Source organism: Oryctolagus cuniculus, chromosome 4 (genome assembly GCF_051225735.1).
Source record: "Oryctolagus cuniculus isolate XC-2025 breed Fujian yellow rabbit chromosome 4, ASM5122573v1, whole genome shotgun sequence".
NCBI classification, from domain to species: Eukaryota; Metazoa; Chordata; class Mammalia; order Lagomorpha; family Leporidae; genus Oryctolagus; species Oryctolagus cuniculus.
In genome coordinates, this window is record NC_142870.1 from 31186346 (window position 1) to 31200353 (window position 14008).

A 14008-nucleotide genomic window follows, 5' to 3' on the forward strand; every position below is an offset into this window, starting at 1 on the left:
TCTAGGAAAAATGCTAAAATTCACATGGAAACAAGACAGACCCTGGAATAGCTAAAGCAATCTTGTACAACAAAAACAAAGCTGCAGGCATCACAATACCAGATTTCAAGACATACTACAGGGCGGTTATAATCAAAACAGCCTGGTACTAGAAAAAAAAAAAAAAAAAAACAGATTTGTAGACCAATGGAACAGAAGAAAAACTCCAGAAATCAATGCACCTATCTACAATTATCTAATCTTTGACAAAAGAACTAAAAATCATATCCTAGAGCAAGGACTGTGTCTTCAAATAATGGTGCTGGGAAAATTGGATCTCTGCGTCCAAAAGTACAAAACAAGATGTTTACCTCATACCTTACACAAAAATCCACTCAAAATGGATTACAGACCTAAAGCTAGGAACCAATACCATCAAGTCATTAGAGAATACTGTGAAATCCCTGCAAAACACTGGCATAGGCACGACTTCTTGGAAAAGACCCCAGAACCACAGACAAACAAAACCAAAACTGACAAATGAGATTACTTCAAGCTGAGAAGCTTCTGCACTGCAAAAACAACACTCAGCATAGTGAAGAGGCGATCAAAAGAATGGGAAAAATTATTTGCAAACTATGCAAATGAAAAAGGATTAATACCCAGAATGTATAAAGAGCTTAAGAAACTAAACAACAACAAAACAAACAATCCAGTTAACAAATAGGCAAATGACCTGAACAGGCATTTTTCAAGAGAGGCCAATAGACACTTGAAATAATGATCAGGATCACCAGCCATCAGAGAAATGCAAATCAAAACACAGTGAGGTTTCACCTCACTCCAGTTAGAATGGGTCTCACACAAAAATCAACAAACAACAAATTCTTGTGAGGATATAGAGGAAAAGGTACTCTAATTGGTGGGAAAAGGTATCCTACTGGTGAGAATGTTAACTGGTACAGCCACTGGGGAAGACAGTATGGCCTGTAGATTCAGAAATCTGAATCTACGGGCCATATTCAGATTTCTGAATATACGGGCCACGGCTACAGTGCAGCAGGTAAAACAGCTGCCTACAGTGCCAGCATCCCATACGGGTGCCAGTTTGAGTGGCTGCTCCACTTCCAACTCAGCTCTCTGCTATGACCTGGGAAAGCAGTGGAAGATGGCTCAAGTCCTTGGACCCTGCACCCACATGGGTGAACCAGAAGAAGCTCCTGGCTTCAGATTGGCACAGCTCCAGCCATTGCGGTCATCGGGGAGTGAGCTGGTGAATGAAAGACCTCTCTCTGCCTCTGCCTCTGTGTAACTCTGCTTTTCAGATAAATAAATAAAGAAAAAAATCTGAATATAGATCTACCATATGACCCAGCCATCTCACTGGGAATTTACCCAAACAAAAAGAAATCACCATATGAAAGAGTGATTTGTACACCCATGTTTATAGCAGCACAATTCACAATAGCTAAGATATGAAATCAACCCAGATATCCATCAACTGAAGACTGGATAAAGAAAGTATAGTATATATACTCTATGGGATACTACACTACATTTAAAAAAAAAAAATGAAATCCTGTCGTTTGCAACAAAATGGATGCAACAGGAAACCATTATATTTAGTGAAATAAACCAGTCCCAAAATAACAAACACCAAATGTTCTCACTGATCTGTGGTAACTAATACAGTACCTAGAAGGTCATCTTATAGAAGTAAAATTGATACTTTGACTTGATTGTTGAGGAACAGTGTTTTTTTGTTTGTTTGTTTTTGTCTTCATATTATACTATTTGTTGAACTCTTTACTTAGTGTAGGGTTAACCTTATGAGTATAAAGTTAACTGAGGGCTAGTGCTATGGTGCAGTGGACTAAGCCTCCACCTGTGGTGCCAACATCCCATATGGGTGCCAGTTCATGTCCAAGCTGCTCCTCTTCCAATACAGCTCTCTGCTACAGCCTGGGAAAGCAGTATATGATGGCCCAAGGACTTGGGCCCCTGCACCCCTGTGGTAGAACCAGAAGCTCATGGTTCCTAGCTTCATATAGGCTAAGATCAGGCCATTGCAGGCATTTGGGGAGTGAGCCAGAGGATGGAAGGTCTTTCTCTGTCTATTCTTTATGTCTGTAACTCTAGGTCTCAAATAAATAGTATCATTTTTAAAAAGATGTATTTCTTTGGAAGAGAGTGACAGAGAGTAAGTGTGATGGAGAAACAGAGAAACATCTTTATCTACTGCTTCACTCCCCAAATGTGTGCAATGACCAGGGCTGTAGCATGTGGAAATTAGGAGCCAGGCCATTGCACCTGGGTCTCCCATATGGGTGACAGGGGCCCAAGTACTTGGGTCATCATCTCTTGCCTTCCCAGGCACATTAGCTGGCAGGTGAATCAGAAGCAGAGTAACCGGGACTTAACCCAGTGCTGCATTATGGGATTCTGGTTTTGCAAGCAGCAGCTTAGCCTGCAACACAACAAAACTAGTTTCCCTCACTTTAATTTTAAAAGATAAACTTCCCATATAACTTCTACACAAATCTAATACTCACATGGAAATTACTGCTTTCCTAATGGAGTTTTTAGAGTAAAAAACAAACAAACAAAAAAAACTTCTTCTAGAACTATACTATAATGTGGTACATATTTGCATAATATCCTATTATCCAAAGATTCCACTTCTAAATGTTGTTCATTCCTAAGGACACTGCATTATTCAGTTTTTCCTTATTCTACAATACCTGACAAGAACGTCTTGGGAAGAACAAAGGTTTATTTGAGTTTACACTGTCCAAATATCAAGTGATCCCTTGGTTCAAACATCTAGGGACAACCAAGGATGGTGGAGGGATAATCACATTGTGAGCAGCATGAAGGTACATGGAGGTACAGGGAATACACTTTTCATCCACCTCTATGTGGTCTATTTAAAGCTTCATGACTTGAATATGAGGCCCCACCCTTTTAACATAATCCAATCCAATCACTTTCCAAAGGCCAAAACCATCAGACCCCAGCACTGGATCAAGCCTCCACCCTAAACCACCAATCATTAGCATTAATCTATTATCTTTAACAAAAGATTTTTGAGCTCAAATGTTTGCATGAGTTTGGGGACCCAAATCCTGGTCAATTCATAGAAAGGATTTATGGAAGGGCAGTCATCAAAAAATTCTTTTTCTATTACCTTATGGAATTAAATAAATTCATTTTATAAATACAGACCATGTGCTATCACCCAAATTTTAAAAAGAATGGTGTAAAGTGCAAACTTACATGGAAGAAAGCAGGAAAAATACTGTTAAGTGAAAAATCTGTCTCAAAACAGTATGAACAGGCAGATACAAATATTTATATGTGCAAAGTAATAGACTAAAAGAATGTGCAACATATCACATACAGTGAATACTCACACCAGAAGTTAAGCATGTACTGTTTGAAATTATTTTCCTCCAAACTGCAATTTAAAAAGAGCTCTGAGTTTCCTGGGTAGCCTCACTCATCTCCAAATTGTATTCTGTTTAGTTAAAATTTTAAATTTATGATTTAAAAAACAGTTTTAAGTACATTCTTGTGCTGAATGTATTTTGGTCAACATTGGAGGGCATATCTGGTCAACAATGGAGGGCATATACACGAGATTATCATGGAGTTGAAAAATTCCTACCACTTAGTGATCTTATAGCATGATGACTTCATGGCATAGCACATTACTTACCTGTTTGTGCTGCTGCTGGTGTAAACAAACCTATTATACTGGCCAGTGATGTAAACTTACAGCCCATACAGGGCAGGCATTTGCTCCAGAGGTTGAGGAGGCTGAGATGCTCACACTCCACAGTGAAGGGTCTAGGTTTGATACCAGGCTCCAGCTCCTGACTCTGTCATCCTGTCACACAGTCCTTGGGAGGTAGCATTGAAGGCTCAAGTATTTGGGCTCCTGCTATCAATATGGGAGACCTGCATTGAATTCTTAGCTCCCAGCCTCTGCTTTAGCCCCAGAAATCAAGGGCATCTGGAGGGTAAAACTGATGGCAGCTTACTCATTCTCTCTGCCTCTCAAATTAAAAAAAAAATTATAGAACATGTATCTACTATACAATAGCTTATAATAATAACCAATAATTAATATTAGTTCTTATTCATGGGGTATATATATTCTTTCTACTTACCAAAAAAAATTTACTGTAAGACTGTATGGCATCTTAGGCCAATAGCAGCCTCACACATCTCATGTTTATCATATTTCTTAACTGCATTAAGAAACCTTGTGTAGTGATTGACTTACACTATCTAGCCTTGTATAAATACATGCCATGATTCTCAGCAATGAACCTCCAGAGTGTATCTCGATTACAACCACATTTCATATATTATTTCTTAAACTTATTTAGTTGCTTCTTGGTATAGCATTTCAAAAATTTATATTCATATAGACCACTAGATGTATTCCTTCATTTTATTTTACTTCCATTTTGTTTGAAACACAGACAGAGACAGACAGGTGGAGAGAGAAAAAGATCTTCATCCACTGGCTCACTCTCCAAATGCCTGCAACAATGGGTCTAGGCCAGGATGAAGCCAGGAGTATGGAATTCAATCCAAGTCCCCATGTGAGTGGCAGAGATCCAAGTAGTTGAGTCTTCATCTGAAGTGAGTTAGCAAAAAGTTGGATATGAAGTAGGACTCAAGCTAGGAACTCTGATATGGATGTGGGTGTCCGAAGCAGTATCTTAAGAACTGTGCGAAACACCCACCTCAAGACCACTGCATGTTTGGAGCAATTCTAGAGATTGAAGGTCTTCCTGTATTAGTTGGGTACAGCTATTTTAGCTAGAGTTGTTTGTTGTACCAAAGTAAAATCAACAATTATTAGCAAATAATAATGTGGAAAAAAAGCTAATATTTTCAGGGATTACTATAATTTAGAAATAGTCTAACCTATTATTTACTGGTCTTCAGAGACTCAAGAAGAAATAAAATAGTTATTCTGAAGAACATAATAAGACTATAAGTATGATTCAAACTTTTAAGATATTACATCCAATCATTGACAGTCTCTTAAACCACATTCCCTCACTGAAACTTCTATATCCAGCAAAACTGTAAAACTTGTAGTAAGAATCACAGGTGACCAAATATATCATCACTGCGATTGGTTAGAAACTACTAATTCATAAAAGATTACAGACCATTTTATTCCTTAGAATAAATGGGAAAACTCAGGCAGAAAATATATACTGTACCACAGATCACTTAGTGTGTGAAGCCAGCAAAAAAGGGAGAAAATAACATTCTAAATAAATAAATAAATTCAGGTTCTATACAGGATAACTAATTTTTAAAGCTAAGAATATTTTTAGAAAGATTATTTATCAATAGACCATATTGTATTTCACTTAAAAGCTGCTCTTCCAAAATAAGGAAAATGTTATTTCCTGGCTTCCTGGCCAATCCACTATCCTTTTATTTGACAGCAAGCATATCAGACAGACTTCAGGGAGTTTGTCTTCTTGCTTCCTAGGGAAATCTCAAAAACCCCAATGTTTAGAGATCCTTTTCTGTATCAATGAATCAGTTGATTTTAAATATTCTTAATTAAAGAATTGTATCAAATCATTCATGACGCTAGTGTCCAGGTTCCTATATCTCTACCCTAGATTCTGATTTGATAGCTTTGGAATGGGATATCAGCATCTACTGTGCATCACTAATTAGATCATCTATGATAGAGAAAAACTATTTCCAACAGATCCCCCTCTTCCTCTTACATAAAACACCCCTAAAAACCCAGCACATATTAATTTTTGGTACATTTGTTTGGTGATGGGGAAAGACAAAGAAGTGAGTATGCAACTGACAAGAAAGGGCTAATATATCTTTTTAAAAAAAATCTAGATGAACACAGTTTACTATCAAACAAGAACCTAGTCCCATTTTAGATGAACACAAAAGTATTATCACTTAATATTTATTAAACACCTGTTCAGTATAAAGACATTAGAAGTTTCTCTGATGAGCACTGAGATGTTTTATTCACTTATTTAATAAATATTTGTTATGTAATTCTACTTATAGTCATCACAGTATCGACTAGGGATATAGTGGTTAATGACACAGATGAGAACGCTTATCCTCAGGTACAGAGCTTACACCTAGGCAACTGTCAGCAACTGCTTAACAAGCTGCTTCCTCTTGTACTGTCAACACTCCTAGACAGGCAAATACATGAAAAAAATGTATATACATATGGAGCTAGGCAGACAGATGAAGAGACAGGGATGGGTAGATGGAAAGAGGCCAGCAGAAACAGATAAACAGGTTTACAAAATATGAGGTTTTTAAATTATTTTTTGGGAAAGCAATCCTTCCATTTGACCCTATGGAATCACACAGTAATTATACCCCCACCCCCCACTCACCCTGCCAAAAAACAAAGGAGTCAGGAGTTACCAATATAGGCCTAGACAAATTCTAACAGTATTTGGTATAAGTAGCATATACCTATGTAAAAAATCCACCCCAAATCAGTGTTTTTCTTTTCAGCTTCAAGGACTGCAATGCTGCTTATTCATGACTGCTCCTTGATTGAGAAGTCCAAAAATCTTTCCAAATGTATTTTTCTAAGTATCTTCTCAATCACTAGGTAACTACATAGTAAGGGCCTTATACTGTGCTTTATAGCACTGTAAGAGAGACCTGGGAAAAGAAGGAGATATGAAAACACTAAACTCACCTCTTGGCCTGATTTTCCTGAGTTCTCTGAGTGTAAAGACTCAATTTCTCCTTCAATCATTGCAGCTTCTAGGCACTCATGCAGATCTTTGAACCCATTGACCTGAAGTGGATACTGACCAAACATTTCAGTGTTTTCAAATTTTTTACCTATAGGAAGGGGTAAATTTAATTAAATTAATGTTCCTCAATATGGCTTTTTAGCACTGGAAAATAGGTGTATATACAGATTCTCTTCTGAACCTGAAACCCTGCTGATTATGTTCCAGAGAATATTGGATGCTTATGATCCAGAGAAGAGTGAAATGGTAGAATGTTCCTGCTTGTTCACACATGTAAATTTACAATCAGTCACAGATATTAATTACACACCATTATGGACATATGTAATTACACACTTATATATGTCTTTGTAGCTATTTTTACAAGAAGCACTTTCCAAGGACAAGATAAGGTGGTCAACATTGAGAAGTGAACAAGAAGGCATTATCCCTGAGCTGAGGAAACTCAGCTTCATTTGTAAGAAAAACATTACATATACACATTAACAGCAAGTATAGATAGGAGCAAATGTTTATTACTAGAAGTGCTGTGAAGGGTAGGGGGAGACAGAGTGCTGTGAGAGGTTATGAAAAGGAGAGCTTTCTTAGTCTTCAGGGGGAGGGTACAGCAGGGACAGACTTCCATGGCAAAGTGACATATAAGCTGAAACTTGAATGGTGAGCAGAAGTTGAAAAGAGCTTTAAAACTACAGAGAATTTGGCATGACTGAGGAACTAAAGTAGGTTAATTGTGCCTTGGAAGAGCACGAAGAAGTGACAATGAAAAATTAGGTAGGAGGTCGAGATCTACAAGGTTGTATAATGTTGTTAAGACTTCTTTTTTTTCAATATTATGAGTATAATGAAAAGTGAATGGACAATTAAATCTAAGAATAGGATCCTATTTGTGCTTCTGAAATAGCTTCATGGTCCCTGTAGGAAGCAAATGATAGACTGTTAAGAGACTACCGCAGGATCTATCCAGAAATAAAGGTAGTGTGAATAACAGTGTTAATAGTAAGAATATACAAAAACAAACACACATACTCATATACACCAGACTGCACACCAATAGGGCTTGACTGACTTGTAAACATTATTGGAGATAGAATAAGGAAGCTATCAAGAATGACACAAATTTTCTAGCAATATTGGATTGATTTTTTAAAAAAAAACTTTTGTTAAATTTATTTTCATCTACTTAAAAGGCAGAGTCACAGACAGAGACAGGGAGACTGATTTTCTTCTACTGTTCACTTCCCAATTGCCCACAATATCCAAGACTGGGTTCAAGCTGAAGCCTGAAGCACAGTACTCAATCTGGGTCTCCCACATGGAGAGCAATGTCTCTAGCACTTCTGCCATCATTTGATGCCTTCCAGAATATATCAGCAGGAAGCTGTGTGGGAAGTGGAGTAGCCAGGACTCCAACTGGTTCTCCATATGGGATGGGGATGTCCTAAGTGGCAGCTTAACCTACTATGCCACAACACCTGTCCCTGAATTGATTTTTACATACTGAAAGCAGTACTACTGAATGAAGAACAGATAATTTTTTTCCTTTAGTTTTGAGGTAGCAGTGTTGAAACTATTGGCTTGGAATGGTCCATGACATCTCAATTTGAGAAAAGAACTGGATATATGAGTCTATAGCTAAGATTAATATTTTGGCCTTAAGATATAAACGGCTGGAGAATTGCTGGCTTGTTGACAGCAGAAATTCAAGGCAAGGATGGGACTGCCAAGGGAGTGAAACAGGAAAACAAACAGAGTTGTCTCAAGGACCTCCTACTTTTAGATGCAAGAAGAGACTATAAATTTAACTTCCTCAGAGGAAGGGAAAAAGCCAAAAGAATGTTATCGCAGAACCACGTAAGTGTGCCTTTAAGAAAAGATAAAGGAAAGAAGGAGGAGGAGTGAAAAGATTAATAGCATTAATATTTGATAAAAGTTCAATATGAAAATTGAATGAGATCCAATGAATCTGATCACATGTAGAAAATCAATGACCTTGGAGACAATCCCTTTTAGTCAAGTTGTTGGCAGAAGCTAGAGTGGGGGCAGGTTAAATAAACTAGAAGTAAAAGGTTTCACCTTTTCACAAACTCCTCCCTTCAAAGGGGTTTGACTCTGTTACAGGAATGAACAGATAGCTCATTCATGGGAAAAATAAGAGTATGGGAAGGGATAGTGTTTTTTTGTCAACTTTAAGAGGTGAGACAACCTACCTGACTAAATACTGAGAATAAACAATGGCAAGGAAAGAGCTGCTGACACAGGGAGAGGGGGACAATGGAGTAAGATCTGCATGAGTGCAGGAGGAGATGGAAGGAATTCTGTGCACACACAAAAAGAACAGTCTGATATAAAACTATGTCATTCCTTTATTGTCTGCAGGGGCAAGTCAGAAGAATATCACACAGGTAGGAATAGATCTAGGCAATTGAACAAGAGATTCATATATTTGGGGAAGTCATTTTTAGGAAATATGATAAAAAATTACCACCATAAAATTAGATTCAAGGTCTTAGACAGGACTCATGGTTAAGTTTCATTAGTTTCACAGTAAATCCATGAAATATGAGGTGAGATCTTTCTCAGAATGATGAAGACACAGGGGCTGGCATTGTGGTGCAGTGGGCTAAACTACAGCTTGCCATGGTAGCATCCCATAGTGGAGGGCAGGGTGAAGTCTTGGCCTAGCCATGGCCATTATAGCTATTGAGCAGTGAACAAACAGATGGAGGATCTCTCTCTCTCTCATTCTGTGTGCGTGTGTGTGTGTGTGTGTGTGTGTCTGTCTGTCTCTCACTCTGTCATTCTGCCATTCAAATAAATATTAAAAAAAAGTATGGTGAAAATGAAGAAACAAAGAAGTTAGTGGAAACAATGAAAGAGTTGTTGCAGAAAAATGCAAGAAAGGCCAGTGATTTACACAAAACAAGTGGGGTTGCAACGTAGGGTGATAGGAGTGGGGGCTGTGGAGCTCAGCACAGTTGCCTCCCCACCCCCAATCTGAGGATCTGTGACTTGCCTTTCCATGCTGTCACCACTAATTTACGATCTGTTGCAGTTAGCCCATTTGTGTCACTTTTTCACAACAACAAGCAGGCACTCAGAACATGCAGAAAAATGCCAGTAGCTAATGAGAGTCAGAGTCTCATCAGGGAGATGCTGCCACAGGGAGTGAGGACAAGACATTTAGGTATTTACACAGTGATCTTAAGGATGAGCAAGGGAAGAAATACAGCAGAGCAAAGGCCTAAGAGAAACAAACTTGTAGAAGCCTCAACAGACCAGAAATTCTCAAGAGTTCAAGTGATTTTACAGTGCAGGTGCTTTAGCAACTGATAATCACCTGGATAGAGAACCACTGGTCTTAAAGACAGCATTAGGAAGATATATGAAAAAAAATGGCAAGAGCGAGCTATAAAATAAGTATTTTTATAAAACATAGTTTGAGTGGAAATCTATTGAAACCACTTTACACAGCACAACAGCTTTGAAGCAATTTACCAATACCAAGGACAAAGACTTCACGTCTGACAAATTATGTTCATTAGCAACCATTTCTAGGAATGCAATATAAGTAGATATGCTCAAGCAGGGACAACCTCACCAGAGCTACTCACAGCTTCAGAGAGTATTCTACCTCAAGTAAAATCAGAATGATAGTGTGGATGACCTGACATAACATACCATGTAAATATTCCACTTAGACAATGAATATTTAGCATTTGAACCAAACGAAAATGTACTGCATCTCAATATAAACTTTTAAATGTTTGACTACTTTTTTCTGAATCATTAACTATCAAATTGCATTTAAAAAAAACTTCATGGGGATCCATTTCTCATACAGGGAAAACAGTTTCCCAAATTTTTAAACTTTATATAATCTGGAAAAAATAATTTTTAAAAGTTGAAACATTTAGACAACTAGAGAAATATATGTTTTCAAAAGTTTATGCTTTGAGACTTACTATTACTACCATATCAAGTTTTGTCTAATGAGTCCATTTCCCTTCTCTTGTTAAGCAAAACCAAAGAAAAACCAGGTAGGCCCACATTTTAATTCTAGGTATTAGCATAGATGAAACTACCACTCTCAGTTGATTTTTCAAAAGACAGAATCTAAAACTTTCTTGAAAACTACTATCTAAAAAAGAGAACACTGGGGCTGGCATTGTAGTGCAGCAGATTTAAGCCATCCTCTAAAATGCTAGCATCCCCTGGGTGCCAGTTCAAATCCTGGCTGCTGTACTTCTGATCCAGAAACCTGCTAATGTGTCCAGGAAAGCAGCAGAAGACTGCCCAAGTGCTTGGGCCCCTGCCACCCATGTGGGAGATATAGATGGAGTTCCAAGTTCCTGGTTTCAGTCTGGCCCAGCCCCATCATCGTGGCCATTTTGGGAGTGTACCAGCAAAGGGAAGATAGATCAATCAAGCACTCTCTCTCCACCTCACTCTCTATAACTCTGCCTTTCAAATAAACAAACAAATCTTAAAAAAAGAGAGAGAATTCTGTGACACCTTGATTATGCTAATTTCAATATGAAAAAAAAAATAAAACTAAGCATCATCTCCAGCCCAGTATTCCACTGTAATACAGACTGTGTATCACTCATCTGAAAGGCCTGAGGCCAGACCTGTTTCAGATCTCAGGTTGTCCAAAATTATCATTATTTTGGAATGTGTACTAGACTTCACTAAGCATCGCAAAATCTGAAATCTGAAATACAAAATACTTCCAAATCTGTAACTCTTGGAATATCATTGTAGCAATTGTCCCAGTAATCTCTAAATTCCGACAATTTAGATTATCACAGAAGTTCTCTCCCTGGAAATAACATTTGGATAACACGATGTAAATATCAATTAGTAAGTGACAATGAATTCAGTACCTCCCTTTTCATTTACTCAAAATTGTGCAGAGTATTATTTAGAGTCATGCAACCAGATTTCCTAGAAATATTAAAACAATAACAAAAAACATTCAACAAATGCAGAATCATTAGCAAGATACAGGGAGTAATGGATAACAACAATCTATTTGTAATTTAAAGTAAATGGGTAACTATACCTTCAAGTACACCCACAGCTAGAAATCTTCCATAGAACAACTCTACCATGGGGTTCTTTGGCTTCTCTTCATCACTAAAGCAAGATAAGAAATATAAATATGGCGAGAATTAAGAGACCTATAAATAAGAGACTATAACAATTATGTAAATATCACACATGTGGTTCTCTTATTTACTGTGTCACCTTGGACAAAGAACTTATATTCTTCCATTTCTTCACACATCAACTGAAGATAATTATAGTAATTAAACTCACAGGACTATTATAAGAGTCAAAATGAGTTAGTATGTGGAATGAGATTAGAGAAAACATGACACAGTCTGGGCTCACAAAGTGCCTGCCACTCTGTTATCATCATAAATTTCAAACTCATATTTGAGTCTGTACAATACATGATTATCTGGACTTGCTGGGAAGGAGAAAAGGCAATATGAATCAGGATAATTTTATACAAATTGGTGGGGTTTTTTTGTTTTTTTGTTTTTTTTTTTTGACAGGCAGAGTTAGATTGTGAGAGAGAGAGAGAGAGAAAGAGAAAGGTCTTCCTTCCATTGGTTCACCCCCTAAATGGCCGTTACGGCCGGCATGCTGTGGCTAGTGCGCTGCACCAATCCGAAGCCAGGAGCCAGGCACTTCCTCCTGGTCTCCCATGCGGGTGCAGAGCCCAAGCACTTGGGCCATCCTCCACTGCCTTTCTGGGCCACAGCAGAGAGCTGGACTGGAAGAGGGGAAGAATCCAGCGCCCCAACCAGGACTAGAACCCGGTGTGCCAGCGCCACAGGCGGAGGATTAGCCAAGTGAGCCACAGCGCCGGCTTTATACAAACCTTTAATATGTTAGTCCCTGAGTTTACATAAAAGTGCATACAATCTTAAAACAACAGCCATCACCAATATCAGAACAGCTTCAAACCACACTAGCTAAAGAGCTGCTCCATCCTTCTTTGATACTTTGTTTCACTAGTAAAATTAATAGTTTAACTTTCCAAAATATTTAACATATTAACACTTTGGGTCAATGTTTTCCAAATGTTTTAATGTTACTGGTAAGCAGACAAAACATGAGGAGAACTCTGGGATAAAATGATATATTTGTCATATGATCAGAGAAATATGGTGAATGCTCCCAGATACCATACTCTAGCTTGCCGTGGCACACCAAATGGAAAGAAAGCTCTGCTCTAGATGATAAAATCATACTGGTTCAAAATCAATTTATCTCCACAAAAACAACAAACTGAAAATTACTGAGAAATAAACTAAGAAAAGGGAATTTTCCAAATGAGAATATTTTAGATAAAACAGAAAACTTCTACCTTCTTTTAAACATTTTAGAAAAAAGGGAATTAACTTTAATAATTACCAGAACTACAAAATATGACCAGGAACAAAAGAAATTTAATTTTAATAATAGATAGTAAGCAAGATCTCCTCAGTCAGAACAAATTCACACCTTCAGATAAAACAAGTAGTAAACAATAAAGCAGGAAGTTACAAATAAACAGCAACTATGGAATCCTGTGTTGAAGGTAGAGCACTATATAAAACACTCACAAAAAAACCTGGGTAGATCCGAGTGGATAAACTAAGAATTTCAGGGTAAAACAGTCCAGTAATTGAGAGCTTCAATGGGACACAGTTAACACAGGTAGGGACGCAGTGCTCATGCTCTCAGGGAACATATTCAATCTATTTTTGGCAGTTGAATTCTAAAGAAAAGTACAAGACAAGAGAAAAAACAACCATGCCAGCAAGTTTCCCAAGTAGAAGCAATTCCATAGTAAAACTCAGTGCCAGAAGCAGGCATTTAGCCTAGCAGTTAAGGTCACAGTTAAGCCATCAGTGTGCCTGGATTTGACTCTGAACTCCAGCTTCCCACCATTGTGGATCCGGGGAGGCAGCAGTGATGACTCAAATAACTGGATGCTAACAGGGGAGACGTGAATTGTATTCCTGGCTCCTGGCTTGGGCACCAGGAAACCCTCCCTCTTTGTGGGCATTTGGAAAGTGAACCAACAAAAGGGAGATACCTCCCTATCTGTCTGTCTTGACATACGCTCTCTTCTTCCCAACAAAACAAACACAGTGCCCCTAGCCATTATCACTCACATACACACACACACACACACACACACACACACAGATTTAGAAACAGATTCTATTTAATGT

General features: G+C 38.0%; 1 protein-coding gene across 15 annotated transcripts in view; it reads right to left on the reverse strand.

Moving 5' to 3' along the window:
• USP25 (ubiquitin specific peptidase 25) overlaps positions 1-14008 on the reverse strand; it is a 160232-nt gene that overhangs the window by 61227 nt on the left and 84997 nt on the right. For 12 of the 15 annotated variants that reach the window (XR_016232343.1, XM_008267137.5, XM_017347192.4 and 9 more), the window contains 2 exons: positions 11839-11912; positions 6716-6864 (listed from right to left, as the gene is read on the reverse strand). Coding sequence is in view for 12 of the 15 variants with exons in the window: in XM_008267137.5 (XP_008265359.1) it covers positions 6716-6864; positions 11839-11912 (223 nt within the window). In the remaining 3 variants the exon portion in view is untranslated. Of the gene's footprint in view, positions 1-6715; positions 6865-11835; positions 11913-14008 lie in introns of those variants that run through there. The other 3 variants (XM_089330641.1, XM_089330642.1, XM_089330640.1) reach the window with 2 other exon arrangements.